At 37.8% G+C, this 20,906-nt stretch overlaps 1 protein-coding gene across 8 annotated transcripts in view; it reads right to left on the bottom strand.

Annotated features, from left to right (window-relative positions):
- Positions 1–20,906, bottom strand: part of lrba (LPS-responsive vesicle trafficking, beach and anchor containing) — a 778,336-nt gene that overhangs the window by 582,868 nt on the left and 174,562 nt on the right. For all 8 annotated transcript variants that reach the window (XM_061923000.1, XM_061922999.1, XM_061922998.1 and 5 more), the window contains 3 exons: positions 14,821–14,974; positions 9,292–9,472; positions 3,506–3,609 (listed from right to left, as the gene is read on the bottom strand). In XM_061923000.1, the coding sequence (XP_061778984.1) occupies positions 3,506–3,609; positions 9,292–9,472; positions 14,821–14,974 (439 nt within the window). The remainder of the gene's footprint in view (positions 1–3,505; positions 3,610–9,291; positions 9,473–14,820; positions 14,975–20,906) is intronic.

The following is a 20,906-nucleotide window of genomic DNA, read 5'->3' as shown; positions in this document are numbered from 1 at the left end:
AAGTATTGGGACAAATTAGGAATAAAACTGGACAAAAGTATTGGGACACTTAGGACTAGCACATGCCAAATATGCGGGCCCGACCAATGCTGCTTGCAGCTTTAATTTTATTTGTTTTTGTAAGTCTTGACAAGCAAAATGTTCTTGTTCTATTGGCAGATAATTTTGCTTAGTTCAAATAAAATGCCCCTAACTTTTGTATTTTTTTGTTCTTGTTTTTGTACACTGACTTTTTGCAGTGTATGTGTGGTTTGTATGGTACAGTTAGGGTCTTCACAGCTCTCCTCCAGGGTTAGGGTGTGCTTAACATAATGTCTTTTCGATAGAGCCGCTGCATTATTGATGAGCTTTAACACCCGGTTCAGGGAAGAGCAGCAGGACTTTACTGGAAGACCCAGGATCAAATCCACAGAAGAGGGAAAATACAATGACAAAGGTAGCAGCAAGCAGTGGGGGGTAATTCAATCAGCACTCAGATAATGTAATCACGCTTGTGGTCAGTGGGAGGAAAGGGCAGGACTTTGTCTAGTCAGACCACACAATGGAAACCAAGACTGGGAAATATCGTCCGTGTTTGCTGAGAATGAAGAGCCGGCTCTTTTGGACTGCATGGACGATACATAGTACGTGATTCTTAAAAAATGAATTTAAAAAACGTGCAAATCCAAACCTTCCACACCTAAGACGTGGACTGTCAAAACCTACATTACAAACATGACATATATACTTACATCATGTATATATTACATGTTATTATGAATGTTACTAGATACTACATATATACTTACATCATGTATATATTACATATTATAAATGTTACTACATGACATATATACTTACATCATGTATATATTACATGTTATTATGAATGTTACTACATGACATATATACTTACATCATGTATATATTACACGTTATTATGAATGTTACTACATGACATATATACTTACATCATGTATATATTACATGTTATTATGAATGTTACTACATGACATATATACTTACATCATGTATATATTACATGTTATTATGAATGTTACTACATGACATATATACTTACATCATGTATATATTACATGTTATTATGAATGTTACTACATGACATATATACTTACATCATGTATTTATTACATGTTATTATGAATGTTACTACATACTTACATCATGTAAATATTACATGTTATTATGAATGTTACTACATGACATATATACTTACATCATGTATATATTACATGTTATTATGAATGTTACTACATGACATATATACTTACATCATGTATATATTACATGTTATTATGAATGTTACTACATGACATATATACTTACATCATGTATATATTACATGTTATTATGAATGTTACTAGATACTACATATATACTTACATCATGTATATATTACATGTTATTATGAATGTTACTACATGACATATATACTTACATCATGTATATATTACATGTTATTATGAATGTTACTACATGACATATATACTTACATCATGTATATATTACATGTTATTATGAATGTTACTACATACTTACATCATGTAAATATTACATGTTATTATGAATGTTACTACATGACATATATACTTACATCATGTATATATTACATGTTATTATGAATGTTACTACATGACATATATACTTACACCATGCATATATTACATGTTATTATGAATGTTACTACATGACATATATACTTACATCATGTATATATTACATGTTATTATGAATGTTACTACATACTTACATCATGTATATATTACATGTTATTATGAATGTTACTACATGACATATATACTTACATCATGTATACATTACATGTTATGAATGTTACTACATACTTACATCATGTATATATTACATGTTATTATGAATGTTACTACATGACATATATACTTACATCATGTATATATTACATGTTATTATGAATGTTACTACATGACATATATACTAACATGTATATATTACATGTTATTATGAATGTTACTACATTACATATATACTAACATGTATATATTACATGTTATTATGAATGTTACTACATGACATATATACTTACATTATGTATATATTACATGTTATTATGAATGTTACTACATGACATATATACTTACATCATGTATATATTACATGTTATTATGAATGTTACTACATGACATATATACTTACATCATGTAAATATTACATGTTATTATGAATGTTACTACATGACATATATACTTACATCATGTATATATTACATGTTATTATGAATGTTACTTCATGACATATATACTTACATCATGTATATATTACATGTTATTATGAATGTTACTACATGACATATATACTTACATCATGTATATATTACATGTTATTATGAATGTTACTACATGACATATATACTTACATCATGTAAATATTACATGTTATTATGAATGTTACTACATGACATATATACTTACATCATGTATATATTACATGTTATTATGAATGTTACTTCATGACATATATACTTACATCATGTATATATTACATGTTATTATGAATGATACTACATACATCATGTAAATATTACATGTTATTATGAATGTTACTACATGACATATATACTTACATCATGTATATATTACATGTTATTATGAATGTTACTACATGACATATATACTTACATCATGTATATATTACATGTTATTATGAATGTTACTACATGACATATATACTTACATCATGTATATATTACATGTTATTATGAATGTTACTACATGACATATATACTTACATCATGTAAATATTACATGTTATTATGAATGTTACTACATGACATATATACTTACATCATGTATATATTACATGTTATTATGAATGTTACTTCATGACATATATACTTACATCATGTATATATTACATGTTATTATGAATGTTACTACATGACATATATACTTACATCATGTATATATTACATGTTATTATGAATGTTACTACATGACATATATACTTACATCATGTAAATATTACATGTTATTATGAATGTTACTACATGACATATATACTTACATCATGTATATATTACATGTTATTATGAATGTTACTTCATGACATATATACTTACATCATGTATATATTACATGTTATTATGAATGATACTACATACATCATGTAAATATTACATGTTATTATGAATGTTACTACATGACATATATACTTACATCATGTATATATTACATGTTATTATGAATGTTACTACATGACATATATACTTACAGTGTGTATACAAAACGATGATGGATGTTTTTTTAGAGTGCTTTATAGGCGCAGAAGAGCAACTCTCATTGGCTCCACTGTTAGCTGACTTTTTCTAGCATTTATTTACGAGTTAGAATGCATTAAAAAAAGAAAAACGTGTGTGTTCTTGTCTCATAAGGTTTGTGAATGGTAGAGAAAATTCCAAACAAAGTGCAGGATTAAAAGGGAAGTGAGGAAAGTGTCAAAAAGATAAAGACTTGTTAAGGGTATGACTTGCCTGTGCCGACACAGATTTGGCCGGAAGGGCGGCGTTGCATTCTTTGGTGTGCTTCAAGTGTGCTTGCTGACACTCCAGACAGTTCCTCACAGCCATGGCACACACTGGGGAAGATGCATCACAGATAGAATGATCAAGCAACGCAGATGCACAAATGTGTGGGGGAGGGGAGTAGCGGCAGTAGCCAGGAGAGGGAAAAAGAACGAGTGGCGCCCGTGACAAGGTCGAGCCAACTCTGGCATCATGGTTCACTCCTGGCCTGCCGCCAGGTCACAGTGCAAGGGTGTGCGCTTGAATCACGTCCAGCGTGACAAATCACATGTGCTGACTAGACGGTGAAGACAGAACCTCCCTCGTCCTTTTGTGGCAAATAAGAAGACGCCACTCTCCTGTACATGGTGGCGCACACTTATCAGTAAAAATATTACAATAAAACAGCCATTCCTTTGTGTTACAACACTTTAATTTGTGTCCTTACGGTTATTCTAAAATACATTCTAACTCGCGATGGCATCCACCTTATTAAAATCTCCCCAGTCTTGTATCGAACACTTGTGCTGAAAATTAAATTTGTACAACTAGTACATTTTATGCTAAAGTTTTACAGTTTTTATATCAGTTATGCGTTATTAACTTGTTAAAATCTCCCTAAACTTGTCTCATTCATTCATGATTAAAATTTTATTTGTACATTCTAGTACATTTTATGCTAAAATTTTATAGTTTTTATGTTAATAATGCGTAATTAACGTGTAATTTATAACCAACCCCCACCTTGTCAAAATCTCCCTAAACTTGTCAAAATCTCCCTAAACTTGTCTCATTCGTTTGTGCTTCAAATTTTTTTGTCCATTAGTTTTTATGTTAACGCTTTATAGTTCTGTTAATAATGCGTAATTAACGTGTTATTTATAACCAGCCCCCACCTTGTCAAAATCTCCCTAAACTTGTCAAAATCTTCCTAAACTTGTCATTCGTTTTGTCAAAATCTCCCTAAACTTGTCTCATTCGTTTGTGCTTCAAATTTTTTTGTCCATTAGTTTTTATGTTAACGCTTTATAGTTCTGTTAATAATGCGTAATTAACGTGTTATTTATAACCAGCCCCCACCTTGTCAAAATCTCCCTAAACTTGTCAAAATCTTCCTAAACTTGTCATTCGTTGGTGCTTCAAATTTTTTTGTCCATTAGTTTTTATGTTAACGCTTTATAGTTCTGTTAATAATGCGTAATTAACGTGTTATTTATAACCAGCCCCTACCTTGTCAAAATCTCCCTAAACTTGTCAAAATCTCCCTAAACTTGTCAAAATCTCCCTAAACTTGTCATTCGTTTGTGCTTAAAAATTTTTGTGTCCAATAGTTTTTATGTTAACGCTTTATAGTTCTGTTAATAATGTGTAATTAACCAGCCCCCACCTTTTCAAAATCTCCCTAAACTTGTCTCATTCGTTTGTGCTTCAAATTTTGTCCATTAGTTTTTCATGTTAACGTTTTATTATTAACTAGCCCCAACCTTGTCAAAATCTCCCTAAACTTGTCTTATTTGTTTGTGCTTTAAATTTTTTTTGTCAAACCATTAGTTTTTATGTTAACGTTTTATAGTTATCTAAATAATGCGTAATAAACGTGTTATTTATAACCAGCCCCCACCTTGTAAAAATCTCCCCAAACTGGTCAAAATCTCCCTAAACGTGTCTCATTCGTTTGGGCTTCAAATTATTTTGTCCAACTATTAGTTTTTATGTTAACGCTTTATAGTTTTTATGTTAGTAATGCGCTTACTTGCCAACCTTGAGACCTCCGATTTTTCGGGAGGTGGGGGTGGGGGCGTGGTCGGGGTGGGGCGGGGGCGTGGCTAAGAGGGGAGGAGTATATTTACAGCTAGAATTCACCAAGTCAAGTATTTCATATATATATATATATATATATATATATATATATAAGAAATACTTGACTTTCAGTGAATTCTAGCTATATATATATATATATATATATATATATAATTATTTTATTGTATATATATATATATATATATATATATATATATATATATATATATATATATATATATATATATATATAAATATATAAATAAAATAAATACTTGAATTTCAGTGTTCATTTATTTACACATATACACACACATAACACTCATCTACTCATTGTTGAGTTAAGGGTTGAATTGTCCATCCTTGTTCTATTCTCTGCCACTATTTTTCTAACCATGCTGAACACCCTTTCGCAGGTACCCAGAAAGGTTTCGAGTACCACCAAAAAAAACTGAGGTCCGCATGGAGCTGGAGGGGGCGTGGCTTCCAGCTCCGCCTGAATTTCGGGAGATTTTCGGGAGAAAATTTGTCCCGGGAGGTTTTCGGGAGAGGCGCTGAATTTCGGGAGTCTCCCGGAAATTTTCCGGGAGGGTTGGCAAGTATGGTAATGCGTAATTAACGTGTTAGTATTTATAACCAGCACAAAAACCATATCAAAATCACCCCAAACGTGTCCCAAAGATTATAGTTTTTAGGTTATTGAGTTAATATTATTAACCAGCCCCCACCTTGTCAAAATCTCCCTAAACTTGTTTCATTTATATAATAGACCATTTTTTTTGGTCTATTATATTTATGTTAACATTTTATAGTTTTTATGTTAACGTGCAAAATATATATAGTTTTTATATTTAGATTTTACATTTTTCAATGTACCAAGTGGAGGGGATCTGAACATTCCTACGTGTGCGATCGCACCTCCACATGTCACGTCCAGGCTTTTTGCTCAAAGGCAGCGCATGTTGCAGTAATGGAAAACAACAACATGGGAAATAGCCACACCACACCAGTTATGAAATGAATATTTGATGAGGTATGCACTCCCCATCGCTGCCAACTAATCTGATTTGGGACGAGTGTAACAAGGTTTTAGCGTCTACAAAACCCTTCCCCCCCCCTTTCTTCTCTCTTTGCGTCATTTTTTGTGTGTTTTTTTGAATATATAAATGGCCGTATGAGAGAGTGGTCCTAATGGAAAAAGCCAACCCATTTCCAGATGGAATAATTCCCTCTTTTGCTATCTAAATGGCCCTGAGTTAACATGTGTCACTTGTCAAGTGCCAGACCAGTACGGGAGGAGAGCTGCATGCTGAAGCGCCCTTCTTTATCATTTAGAAATATTAAAATAACACTGACATTTTGGTACCAGTACCAAAATGTATTTCGATACACTGCAGAAACTGAAATCTAAGTAAGATGAAATATGTCAAATAAGGGTGATATTTGCTTATTTTCTGTCTGATAAGATCATTCTTCTCACTAAGCATATTTTATGTTAGAGTGTTTTACTTGTTTTAAGTCCTAAATGATGTCAGTAAGATATTACAGCTTGTTGCTGAGATTTGATGACCTATATTGAGTAAAACATGCTTGAAACTAGAATATCAAGTGTTGCAAAGCTGTAATAATTTCTTATTTCAAGCATGAACAAAAAAATCATGACTTTGACACAATTGTGTCTCATAATTAAAACAGATGACAGCCAAATGGACTTTGCTGTTTTATTTTCAATGAAACAATAGAACATACGTACTCATATAGTAGTACAGTTGGCACAGTACAGTAAACTGACAGTTTATATTTAAACATTTAACATGTGACATTTCTAACTATTTTGAACAGAAATAGTTCATGCACATTCAGATAAATTCTTCAAAATTACAATTAAAACAATTTTGGCCTGTATATATGCGCACTAATTGACTGAAAGAGCACGCACTTGGCGCGATGATGTCATGTTATCCATGGAAAAATGCATTTTTAGACAATATGATTTGCCTGAGCGGCTAGGAGACCCCGAGAGTAACAAGCGCTTGCCTTGTTGCCTTTCCATTAAGAACAATAAATTAGTTTTTAGTATAAGTTTGCTGGTTTCAAGAAATGTAATGCCGAGCGCATATCATTATGTCAAGATAATGGCACTAGCATTTACTTCATTTAAGAATATTTTTCAACACATTGAGCAAAAAGGTCTCACATTTGTTTTTTCTACCAATAAAAGTGCACTTGTTATTAGTGAGAATATACTTATTAGGGCCCGCATGGCCCATTGCATAAGGACTCCCAAAGGGAGTCCTTATGCAATGGGACATAAGGACCTATTGAATTTGTAAGGTTTTATTCTTTCTTTATTATTATTCTTCCGCCGCCTCTTTGAGCACTAATTTGACCCTCTTAACATGCTTCAAAACTCACCATATTTGACCCACACATCAGGACCTGCGAAAATTGTCTTTTAATAAAAAAAACGAACCCCAAAACTCAAAATTGCGCTCTAGCGCCCCCTAGGAAAAAAAAAAACTAGACTGCCTGTAACTCCCACTAGGAAGGAGACATGAAACAAAAACCTCTATTTAGGTTTGACTTAGACCTAGTTTTCATAATTGTATATCCTCGGGCAAAAATCAACAGGAAGTTGGCAATTCCCCCTTCAAGACAAAAAAGTACTAAAAACAGTCACTTTTGCCTTTTTGAGCTGTAATTTGACCCCCTTAACACGCTTCAAAACTCACCAAACTGAACGCACACATCAGGACTGGCAAAAATTGTGATCTAATAAAAAAACCTAACCCCAAATTTAAAAATTGCGCTCTAGAGCAATTTTTTTATAAAACGGAGAAAAAACTGCTCCTCGAAAGAAAAAAATGACAAAACTGCCTGTAACTCCCACTGGGAAGGTCGAAGACACATGAAACAAAAACCTCAATGTAGGTCTCACTTAGACCTACATTTCATAAATTGACAACCCCCAGCAAAAATCAACAGGAAGTTTGCTATTCCCCCTTCAAAACAACATTTTTGTAAAAACCGGTCACCTTCTTTCAAAATCTATCTCCTCTGAGCGCGTTTGTCGTTTCGGCTTCAAACTAACACAGGAGAGAGATTGAACCCTTGTGTTTAAAAGTATAGAACAGCTTTTTAATACTTGCTCCGGTTTTGATTTTATGACCCTTCAAAGACCCGCTGCACTGATGCTGCTGCGCTGCTGTTTTTTTAAGATGGCTGCTTAAAAGCAGGAAGCACCAACGTGCCCACACAATGCAGACAAGGTAGGTACACTAGACAAAAGTCTTGGGACACTTCAGACTAAAAGTAGACAAAAGTATTGGGACACTTAGGACTAGTTTTTTCTTGTTTTTGAACACTGACTTTTTGCAGTGCAGCGTCATCCCACAGGACCCTCGGGTGCCGTGAATGTCAATCAAGTGACAATCAAGTGACGTCATCGTCTATTTTTTTTAATGCCTGGCTGGCGATGGACTGACACACCCTCCGCCATCGATGTAATGGCCACTCCTGTTTTACATAGTTGTAGTAAACAGGACAAATAGGATGATTCGGCCGTATACGGAACAATGCATGATGGATGCAGCGGTGCTAAATAATGTACACATGTTTAATGCACAGCTAAATATGAGGCTTGGCACTTACCAGATGAAACTTTAACGGCCTGGAATAAAAGGGAGGCAAAGAGCCCCGAGGCCACGCTGTGCAGCACGGCACAGCCAAGGCCATTATGGGTAAATCACTATATCAGGATAGCAGCCATTTGAAAAGGTATTACCATGCAGTGGGGGTTATAATAACACGATAAGAGAGAGCCGATAGGGAAAGAGAGCTGGGTACAAAACACAATAGCGGCTGATGGAGGGCTTGGCCAACATAGGAGATAAAAGAAAAGGCAATTTATCAGAGTTCAGCCTTGAAATAAGTAAGGAAACAAAAGTGCGTCCTACCGAGGCGGAGGCACTGGCGCAGGATGCCTCCCGACGACATGTTTTTCTCCGCCTCGATCTCGGTGAAGTTGAGCGAGCTGGCGAAGACCAGCACGTCCACGAGGCTGACGAGGCGCTGCAGGAAGGTGACGGAGGCCTCCAGCGTCAGGCCCTGGGACGCCTCGATGTTCTCCAGCTCGTGCTGCCGGGCGAAGGTGAGAAAGGGAGTCGTGTTAAGTCAAAATGCATGCTTTTAGGAACGTTTAGGGGTGTAACGGTACGTGTATTTGTATTGAACCGTTTCAGTACGGGGGTTCCAGGTCGGTTCGGTTTGGAGGTGTACCGAACGAGTTTCCACACGGACATATTAAGTAGCGTAACGCACGTTGTGTAAACAATGCACACCGAGGTACAACACACGGCATGCTAGCAGCTAACGGGCTAGGATAGACTGACCATACGTCCTCTTTTCACCGGACATGTCCTCTTTTGCGGAGCTGTCAGGGCGGAGTTTCTTAAATGCCTCAAATGTCCGGCATTTTGAGTTAGGGTCGCGTGTATTTTCAATGTACGTTCAGGGCTAAGAAGGGGTTAAAAACAAAACAAATTGTGCGTGCAGCAGCATTGGTGAGGGAGGGGCAGAGAGACAGAGAAAGAGAAAGAGAAAGAGAAAGAGAAAGAGAGAGAGAGAGAGAGAGAGAGAGTTATGATAAACGCGGATGCGTCGCCAGGCTCTGCGTTCAAAGAACTCCGGCTTATTAGTGATTCCCAGAGCCCAAAAAAAGTCTGCGGGCTATAGAGCGTTTTCTATTGGGGCTCCAGCACTATGGAATGCCCTCCCGGTAACAGTTAGAGATGCTACCTCAGTAGAAGCATTTAAGTCCCATCTTAAAACTCATTTGTATACTCTAGCCTTTAAATAGACCCCCTTTTTAGACCAGTTGATCTGCCGTTTCTTTTCCTTTCTCCTCTGCTCCCCCCTATCCCTTGTGGTGGGGGGGAGACACACAGGTCCGGTGGCCATGGATGAAGTGCTGGCTGTCCAGAGTCGGGACCCGGGGTGGACCGCTCGCCTGTGTATCGGTTGGGAACATCTCTGCGCTGCTGACCCGTCTCCGCTCGGGATGGTTTCCTGCTGACCCCACTATGGACTGGACTCTCACTATTATGTTAGATCAACTATGGACTGGAATCTCACTATTATGTTAGATCCACTATGGACTGGACTCTCACTATTATGTTAGATCAACTATGGACTGGACTCTCACTATTATGTTAGATCCACTATGGACTGGACTCTCACTATTATGTTAGATCCACTATGGACTGGACTCTCACTATTATGTTAGATCCACTATGGACTGGACTCTCACTATTATGTTAGATCCACTATGGACTGGACTCTCACTATTATGTTAGATCCACTATGGACTGGACTCTCACTATTATGTTAGATCCACTATGGACTGGACTTTCACTATTATGTTAGATCCACTATGGACTGGACTCTCACTATTATGTTAGATCCACTATGGACTGGACTTTCACTATTATGTTAGATCCACTATGGACTGGACTCTCACAATATTATGTTAGATCCACTATGTACTGGACTCTCACTATTATGTTAGATCCACTATGGACTGGACTTTCACTATTATGTTGGATCCACTATGGACTGGACTCTCACTATTATGTTAGATCCACTATGGACTGGACTTTCACTATTATGTTAGATCCACTATGGACTGGACTCTCACAATATTATGTTAGATCCACTATGGACTGGACTCTCACTATTATGTTAGATCCACTATGGACTGGATTCTCACAATATTATGTTAGATCCACTATGGACTGGACTCTCACTATTATGTTAGATCCACTATGGACTGGACTCTCACACTATTATGTTGGATCCCCTATGGACTGGACTCTCACTATTATGTTAGATCCACTATGGACTGGACTCTCACACTATTATGTTAGATCCACTATGGACTGGACTTTCACTATTATGTTAGATCCACTATGGACTGGACTCTCACTATTATGTTAGATCCACTATGGACTGGACTTTCACTATTATGTTAGATCCACTATGGACTGGACTCTCACACTATTATGTTAGATCCACTATGGACTGGACTCTCACTATTATGTTAGATCCACTATGGACTGGACTCTCACTATTATGTTAGATCCACTATGGACTGGACTCTCACACTATTATGTTAGATCCACTATGGACTGGACTCCCACACTATTATGTTAGATCCACTATGGACTGGACTCTCACACTATTATGTCAGACCCACTCGACATCCATTGCATTCGGTCTCCCCTGGGGTGAGTTTTTCCTTGCCCTTATGTGGGCTCTGTACCGAGGATGTCGTTGTGGCTTGTGCAGCCCTTTGAGACACTTGTGATTTAGGGCTATATAAATGAACATTGATTGATTGATTGATTGATCCATAGATTTATCACATTTAATTTTTTATTACGGTATCTATAACAGGGGTGTCAAAAGTGTGCCCCGGAGGCCATTTGCGGCCCACAGCTAATGTCTTAAAGGCCCACGGCACATTCTAAAAATACTATTAAAATAAACAAAAACATAACAAAAGTGAAATAAAAAAGCTTAAAGGTTAAATGTAATTTAGAAAAAGTTGCAATGTTGACTAATAAAACAAAGCTGTTTTTTTTTTTCTTTCAAACTGTCATTGCTCAAAACATAATATTGAATCAAAATCAATGTTATTATGAATTATTGACCTATCCAAGGTTCCCATTACTTCACGTCAAATATTACACTAAGAAAAATATTTCTGGTGGAAGATTTTGCAAATTTGGTAAATAAATAACCCAAAAATGTATATTTTGTTGTTTTCTTACTGTACCGAAAATGAACCGAACCGTGACCTCTAAACCGAGGTATGTACCGAACCGAAATGTTTGTGTACCGTTACACCCCTAGGAACGTCGTTGGCGTCTGCTTGCAAGCAGACACGTGTGGAAAGATGTTTTGCAGCAGGAACAGACAAGTAACTAAGTACGATTAAAAAAAAAAATACACATTTCTCTTTTTGTGGGAAACAAAGTTCTCCAGATGCATTCTTGTGCTATTAGACAACTACTGTAAGTATTTCCTCATGTTGGGGCTCGGTGTGTTTATTTACTCAACTGCAGTAAGTAGCAGGCATCTAATAGGGTAAGACTTCCGTTGTACAAATCTACTTTGATAATCATAACAAATAATAGCGTCTACGGGCAGTGTGCCAGCAACTTGAGAGTTCCAGGTTCGACTCCCGCTTCCGCCATGCAAGTCACTGCCGTTGTATCCTTGGGCAAGACACTTACTGTAACCCACACTGGTTTAAATGTAACTTAAAAATGTAGATTATAGGTTTCACTATGTAAAGCGCTTTGAGTCACTAGAGAAAAGCGCTATATAAATATAATATAATTCTTTTTTCCCTCACAATTGAAGTTTCATTAAATAATTGTATAAATACAGGTAAAAGCCAGTAAATTAGAATATTTTGAAAAACTTGATTTATTTCAGTAATTGCATTCAAAAGGTGTAACTTGTACATTATATTTATTCATTGCACACAGACTGATGCATTCAAATGTTTATTTCATTTAATTTTGATGATTTGAAGTGGCAACAAATGAAAATCCAAAATTCCGTGTGTCACAAAATTAGAATATTACTTAAGGCTAATACAAAAAAGGGATTTTTAGAAATGTTGGCCAACTGAAAAGTATGAAAATGAAAAATATGAGCATGTACAATACTCAATACTTGGTTGGAGCTCCTTTTGCCTCAATTACTGCGTTAATGCGGCGTGGCATGGAGTCGATGAGTTTCTGGCACTGCTCAGGTGTTATGAGAGCCCAGGTTGCTCTGATAGTGGCCTTCAACTCTTCTGCGTTTTTGGGTCTGGCATTCTGCATCTTCCTTTTCACAATACCCCACAGATTTTCTATGGGGCTAAGGTCAGGGGAGTTGGCGGGCCAAATTAGAACAGAAATACCATGGTCCGTAAACCAGGCACGGGTAGATTTTGCGCTGTGTGCAGGCGCCAAGTCCTGTTGGAACTTGAAATCTCCATCTCCATAGAGCAGGTCAGCAGCAGGAAGCATGAAGTGCTCTAAAACTTGCTGGTAGACGGCTGCGTTGACCCTGGATCTCAGGAAACAGAGTGGACCGACACCAGTAGATGACATGGCACCCCAAACCATCACTGATGGTGGAAACTTTACACTAGACTTCAGGCAACGTGGATCCTGTGCCTCTCCTGTCTTCCTCCAGACTCTGGGACCTCGATTTCCAAAGGAAATGCAAAATTTGCATGGTTGGGTGATGGTTTGGGGTGCCATGTCATCTGCTGGTGTCGGTCCACTCTGTTTCCTGAGATCCAGGGTCAACGCAGCCGTCTACCAGCAAGTTTTAGAGCACTTCATGCTTCCTGCTGCTGACCTGCTCTATGGAGATGGAGATTTCAAGTTCCAACAGGACTTGGCGCCTGCACACAGCGCAAAATCTACCCGTGCCTGGTTTACGGACCATGGTATTTCTGTTCTAAATTGGCCCGCCAACTCCCCTGACCTTAGCCCCATAGAAAATCTGTGGGGTATTGTGAAAAGGAAGATGCAGAATGCCAGACCCAAAAACGCAGAAGAGTTGAAGGCCACTATCAGAGCAACCTGGGCTCTCATAACACCTGAGCAGTGCCAGAAACTCATCGACTCCATGCCACGCCGCATTAACGCAGTAATTGAGGCAAAAGGAGCTCCAACCAAGTATTGAGTATTGTACATGCTCATATTTTTCATTTTCATACTTTTCAGTTGGCCAACATTTCTAAAAATCCCTTTTTTGTATTAGCCTTAAGTAATATTCTAATTTTGTGACACACGGAATTTTGGATTTTCATTTGTTGCCACTTCAAACCATCAAAATGAAATGAAATAAACATTTGAATGCATCAGTCTGTGTGCAATGAATAAATATAATGTACAAGTTACACCTTTTGAATGCAATTACTGAAATAAATCAAGTTTTTCAAAATATTCTAATTTACTGGCTTTTACCTGTACATTGTATATAGTGTCACTGAAGGGTGGCTGGATTTCCTATTTTTATTTCTTATCGTGTCTCTTTTATTCCCTTCAAAATCCACCTTAAACATCAGCTTTACAGATGCCACGTCTAGAAATGCTGCTACTGGAGCGTAGGAATTACAGTAGGCTACTTTTACGACGCTTCTAAAACCTGAGAACTAAACTTGCAAAAACGCATTGACGGCTATCTATAACTAAATTTAGTAGCAAAGGGCACAAATAAATCTGCCTCTGAACAGACTTGGCCGGGTCACACAAGCAAAGAATCCCATAAAAAAAAGCCACAGACGCTGAGGTCAGACGGCAGTAAAAAAAAAAAAAAAAAAAAACCACACACAAGCTAACAACGTTAGGGAGCAGCTAATGCGATTGGCAAAAGGTCAATGTGGATGGATAACTTCCTGTGGACGGCGCACTCACGGAGGAGGAGGTGGCGGCGGAGAGCAGCGGCAGGATGCCTCCGCAGGCCATGACCAGGTTGTCCACCACCTGGGAGATGAGGTGCACGCTGTTGTGCACAAACACCACGTTGTCGGCGCTGTTCACAAAGTCCAGAACCGTCTTGCTGGAGTGGCTGAAAAGCGAGAAAGAGGACGTAGACGTGAGGAGATGAATTCTGTACACGACACAGCAGACAGGAACGTGCTATAAAAGCTGTCTGGATCGCTCCTGCGAGGCATCCATCCTACCGCTCTTCACGTAATTTACCGACGTGAATAACGCGTGGAGGCGTGTGACAATGTTCAGAGCTCTGGCAGCTGTAGCTGTGGTTAGTTGGCTGCTAAAACCCACAGCAGAAACACTTCCACTGTGCTGTGGCATGATGACATACTGATCAAGTCTTTGCATCATCGCATTCATTTACTTGCAGTAGAAATGACAAATGATGAGAAGCGTCTTTTGTTGTTTCAAAGTTACCAGATGTACAGTACAGGCCAAAAGTTTAGACACACCTTCTCATTCAATCTTTATTTTCATGACTATTTACATTAAGGCCGAAACGACGCGTCGCATATTTACGTCACACTACTGTCATGGCGGAGCGCAAAGCAGACGATGCAAGCGGTGCGAGCGAGGGGAAAAAAGCACGCCAAAAGTCATCAAAAGTGTGGGAGTATTTCAATAAACGGCCTAATAATGTTGTTGTATGCACACTATGTCGAGCGGAAATGGCCTATCATAGCAGCACAACGGCTATGAACGAACATTTGAAAAGAAAACACCCGACAGCGTTCTTGCCATCACCATCAACTAGTCAATCGTCCGCGTGAGTATACGTTGTCATCATTACACAAAAACATGAATGTGTCATTTGTATCTGCGTTGTAAATTCATAAACTAAAGCACCGTTTCGCCCTGAGAGGCGCATTTGGCGTGCCTGTTCAGTGTTTACAAAGACGCGCTCCTCTTTAACGCTGTGGAGAGGCGGGGCCGGCGAGCGAGCGGCGAGGTGGGGCGCGCCGGGAGCGACGCCGCAATCGTGCCCAGGTGCGCGATCCGCGCACCTGGGCACGATCATCCAATCTCCTCTCGCTGAAGAAAAGGGGAGCAGCAGAGAGAGAGGGAAGAGAGACTGGAAGGAACCAGAGTGAAGCTGACGTGGAGCGAGAGAGGAGGAGAGACAGAGGACGACGAGCGAGCGAGGAAGAGGAGCTGAAAAGCGAGGAAAGAAAGAGAGAAGAGTTTGAAGAGAAAATACTTTGTGTAAAATTAAAAGATTGTAAACCTGGCAAAGCCGTCTGGCATTCAGTGTGTCGGTCCTGAAAGAACCCCACGGCACAAGACGTGTCACAAACGCTAACGTTAATTAGTTGTGCAAATACCTTTTACAACATTAACAGTTACATATACTATGTACAAACCAACAATTAACTTTCACTTTAATCATACTATCATGGTTGTGTTATTAAGCAAAATAAGCAATACTTTTACTGTTGTTGAAATGTTTACACTGTTGTTACAGAATATTTTGTTTTGCACTTTTTTTGTATTGGATGTTTATCTTTATTTTTGCACATTTTAGCAAATAAGCAATACTTTTACTTTTGTAGAAATGTTTACACTTGTTACAGAATATTTCTGTTTTGCACTTTTTTGTATTGGATGTTTATCTTTATTTTTGCACATTTTAAAGCAAAATAAGCAATACTTTTACTTTAGAAATGCTTATACTATTGCAGAATATTAAGATGTGCACTGGATGTTTACTTTTATATTTGCACATTAAAAAGCAAATAAGCTCATTTTAATTTTGTTAAATGTTTTAAATGTTTACATTGTTACAGAATATTTTGTCATGTTGTTGTCAATGTTGACTGAGTGGCCATACTTTTTTTTGTAAATAAAAGCCATGCCTTTTGAAAAAACTGGCCTACATTTATTTTTTCATCTTCATTTTAAATTTAAAAAAAAATCGGTAAAAGGAAAAATAATCTATAGATTAATCGAAAAAAATAATCTATAGATTAACCGATTAATCGAAAAAATAATCTACAGATTAATCGATAGAAAAATAATCGTTAGCTGCAGCCTTAATTTACATTGTAGATTGTTACATCACAACTATGAATGAACACATGTGGAGTTATGTACTTAAAGGGGAACATTATCACCAGACCTATGTAAGTGTCAATATATACCTTGATGTTGCAGAAAAAAGACCATATATTTCTTTAACCGATTTCTGAACTCTAAATGGGTGAATTTTGGCGAATTAAACGCATTTCTATTATTCGCTCTCGGAGCGATGACGTCACGTTGTGACGTCACATCGGGAAGCAATCCGCCATTTTCTCAAACACCGAGTCAAATCAGCTCTGTTATTTTCCGTTTTTTCGACTGTTTTCCGTACCTTGGAGACATCATGCATACCTGCCAACTTTTGAAATCAGAAAAACCTAGTAGCCAGGGTCCAGGAGCTGCAGACCCCGGTAGGTCCAGGACAAAGTCCTGGTGGGGGGTTCAGGCCCGACGCAAAATGATTGATTGCATTCAGACAGGTTAAAATGTTGCTAAAACCATCACTTTTCTATCAGTCACAGTGACTTTTCAAAACAAAAATATTACAGCAAAAATCATATGGGTTGATTGACATGTTTATTCTGTAAGCTAACTTCAATAGTTTGAAATTATTTTGACAGTTAATGCCAGTTATCCTGTCAACCTTTCACAAGACTTCAATTTGTTAATTGAAAGTATAAACAGTATAAACACTTTTTACAGTAAACAAATGGTAAAACAGTACTAAACAATTCCATTATTGTCATTATTAACTTTCTGTCCAAGCTTGTATAATCTACTGCCTTGTTCAATTGTAAAAAATATTCTGTGCCTAAAATTCACATTTCTATCACAATTATCATACTGTAAACATGGTAAGCTAACTTCATTAAAATTAATAGTCCTGTCAATAGCATGGAATTACAATTCAAATGTCGTTTTTTTGTAAGCCTTTCAAAAGAATTCAAAATATGAAAAATTAATGAAAATTAATTTAAGCCATCAGACACTTGAAAAGTGGCACATCACATCTCTAATGTAATCATTTGAACTTTTCAACAGAAATAGCACTGCAAAAATATTAAGGACATACTTCTGTATTTTGGTAGTTATGCTGTCAACATTTAACAAGATTTCTTCTGTTGTACCGAAATCTGTTACCCATCGGAATTTGTAACTCCAGGGGGCGATGTTCCCATGGCGTTTGTTTGATGTTTAAACGGCAAGCCCAAAGAGGAGGAGAAGAAGAACGCTTGCGTAAATGGCGTAAACTATCCTGCTGAAACGTCAGTTGTCAGAATTTCAGCATTAATAAATGACACATATTCTGGAAATCAATGACTTACTTTCATTATAGTATGAGTCCATTGTTATTATTAATGCTGAAATTCTGACAACTGACGTTTCAGCAGGATAGTTTACGCCATTTACGCAAGCGTTCTTCTTCTCCTCCTCTTTGGGCTTGCCGTTTAAACATCAAACAAACATCATGGGAACATCGCCCCCTGGAGTTACAAATTCCGATGGGTAACAGATTTCGGTACAACAACTGCATTAGACTTGTGTTTTTTTGTCCCAACGTGGTCTTTTACATCGCTAATTCCTCCGTGTCCGATCAAAAAATCTTGTCTGCACAAGGTGCAATTCGCGTAGTTTTCACCCTTTTTGGAACGGATCATTATTCCCGGATAGGCTTTTGAATATTCTTCACGGAATGACTGCAGTTTTCTTTTCGGTTTAAGACTCGTTTGCGATTTTTCTCCGGCTGATTCCATGATCGTTCGCCCGTTTGGAAACAATGGCAACTGGTGCCTCGTGCTTGGCAGCGGTGCTATAAATAGCCTCGCGCATGGCATTCGGAATGGCTCGATAGGAAGTTACGGGAAGCAGTGTCGATTGTCATTGTTGTTACGCGATTTTGTGAATAAAACTTAAAAAAAATTGTTGTTTTTTAATTCATGAAAAACCGTATTTTTTATCACTGCAACCATAACCCGGAATAGGTTGATGAAAACCGTACTAATTACGGGAAAACCGGAGTAGTTGGCAGGCATGCCTCGTCGGTGTGTTGTCGGAGGGTGTAACAACACCAACAGGGACGGATTCAAGTTGCACCAGTGGCCCAAAGATGCCAAAGTGGCAAGAAATTGGACGTTTGTTCCGCACACTTTACCGACGAAAGCTATGCTACGACAGAGATGGCAAGAATGTGTGGATATCCTGCGACACTCAAAGCAGATGCATTTCCAACCATAAAGTCAAAGAAATCTGCCGCCAGACCCCCATTGAATCTGCCGGAGTGTGTGAGCAATTCAGGGACAAAGGACCTCGCTAGCACGGCAAGCAATGGCGGCAGTTTGTTCCCGCAGACGAGCGAGCTAAACCCCCTGGATGTCTTGGCTCACACCGTCCCTTATGCCACCGAAGATGATCAAGAGAAGAATATCGACTCTAGCTTCCCTGGCCTGCTGACATCAACTCCAAAACTGGACAGATCAGCTTTCAGGAAAAGAGAGCGGATGAGGGTATGTCTACAGAATATATTAATTGATGAAAATTGGGCTGTCTGCACTCTCAAAGTGCATGTTGTTGCCAAATGTATTTCATATGCTGTAAACCTAGTTCATAGTTAGTTTCCTTTAATGCCAAACAAACACATACCAATCGTTGGTTAGAAGGCGATCGCCGAATTCGTCCTCGCTTTCTCCCGTGTCGCTGGCTGTCGTGTCGTTTTCCTCGGTTTCGCTTGCATACGGTTCAAACCGATATGGCTCAATAGCTTCAATTTCTTCTTCAATTTGGTTTTCGCTACCTGCCTCCACACTACAACCATCCGTTTCAATACATGCGTAATCTGTTGAATCGCTTAAACCGCTGAAATCCGAGTCTGAATCCGAGCTAATGTCGCTATAGCTTGCTGTTCTATGCGCCATGTTTGTTTGTGTTGGCTTCACTATGTGACGTCACAGGAAAATGGACGGGTGTATATAACGATGGTTAAAATCAGGCACTTTGAAGCTTTTTTTTAGGGATATTGCGTGATGGGTAACATTTTGAAAAAAACTTCGAAAAATAAAATAAGCCACTCGAAACTGATTTTTAATGGTTTTAACCCTTCTGAAATTGTGATAATGTTCCCCTTTAATAAAAAAAGGTGAAATAAGTGAAAACATGTTTTGTATTCTCGTTTCTTCAAAATAGCCACCCTTTGCTCTGATTACTGCTTTGCACACTCTTGACATTCTCTCCATGAGCTTCAAGCACACCTGTGAAGTGAAAACCATTTCAGGTGACTACCCCTTGAAGCTCATGGAGAGAATGCCAAGAGTGTGCAAAGCAGTAATCAGAGCAAAAGGTGGCTATTTTGAAGAAACTAGAATTTAATATTCAGTTAATTCACCTTTTTTTGTTAAGTACATAACTCCACATGTGTTCATTCATAGTTTTGATGTGACAATCTACAACGTAAATACCGTATTTTTCGGAGTATAAGTCGCACCGGCCGAAAATGCATAATAAAGAAGGAAAAAAAAACCATATATAAGTCGCACTGGAGTATAAGTCGCATTTTTTGGGGGAAATGTATTTGATAAAAGCCAACACCAAGAATAGTGAACAACAGGCTGAATAAGTGTACGTTATATGAGGCATAAATAAGCAACTGGTATGTTAACGTAACATATTATGGTAAGAGTCATTCAAATAACTATAACATATAGAACATGCTATACGTTTACCAAACAATCTGTCACTCCTAATCGCTAAATCCCATGAAATCTTATACGTCTAGTCTCTTACGTCAATGAGATCAATAATATTATTTGATATTTTACGCTAACGTGTTCATTATTTCACACATAAGTCGCTCCTGAGTATAAGTCGCACCCCCGGCCAAACTATGACAAAAAACTGCGATTTATAGTCCGAAAAATAGGGTAACTCCACATGTGTTCATTCATAGTTTTGATGTGACAATCTACAATGTAAATAGTCATGAAAATAAAGAA

The sequence above is a fragment of the Nerophis lumbriciformis genome, linkage group LG27, assembly GCF_033978685.3.
Source record: "Nerophis lumbriciformis linkage group LG27, RoL_Nlum_v2.1, whole genome shotgun sequence".
NCBI lineage: Eukaryota > Metazoa > Chordata > Actinopteri > Syngnathiformes > Syngnathidae > Nerophis > Nerophis lumbriciformis.
This window is presented reverse-complemented; position numbering and strand designations above follow the sequence as displayed.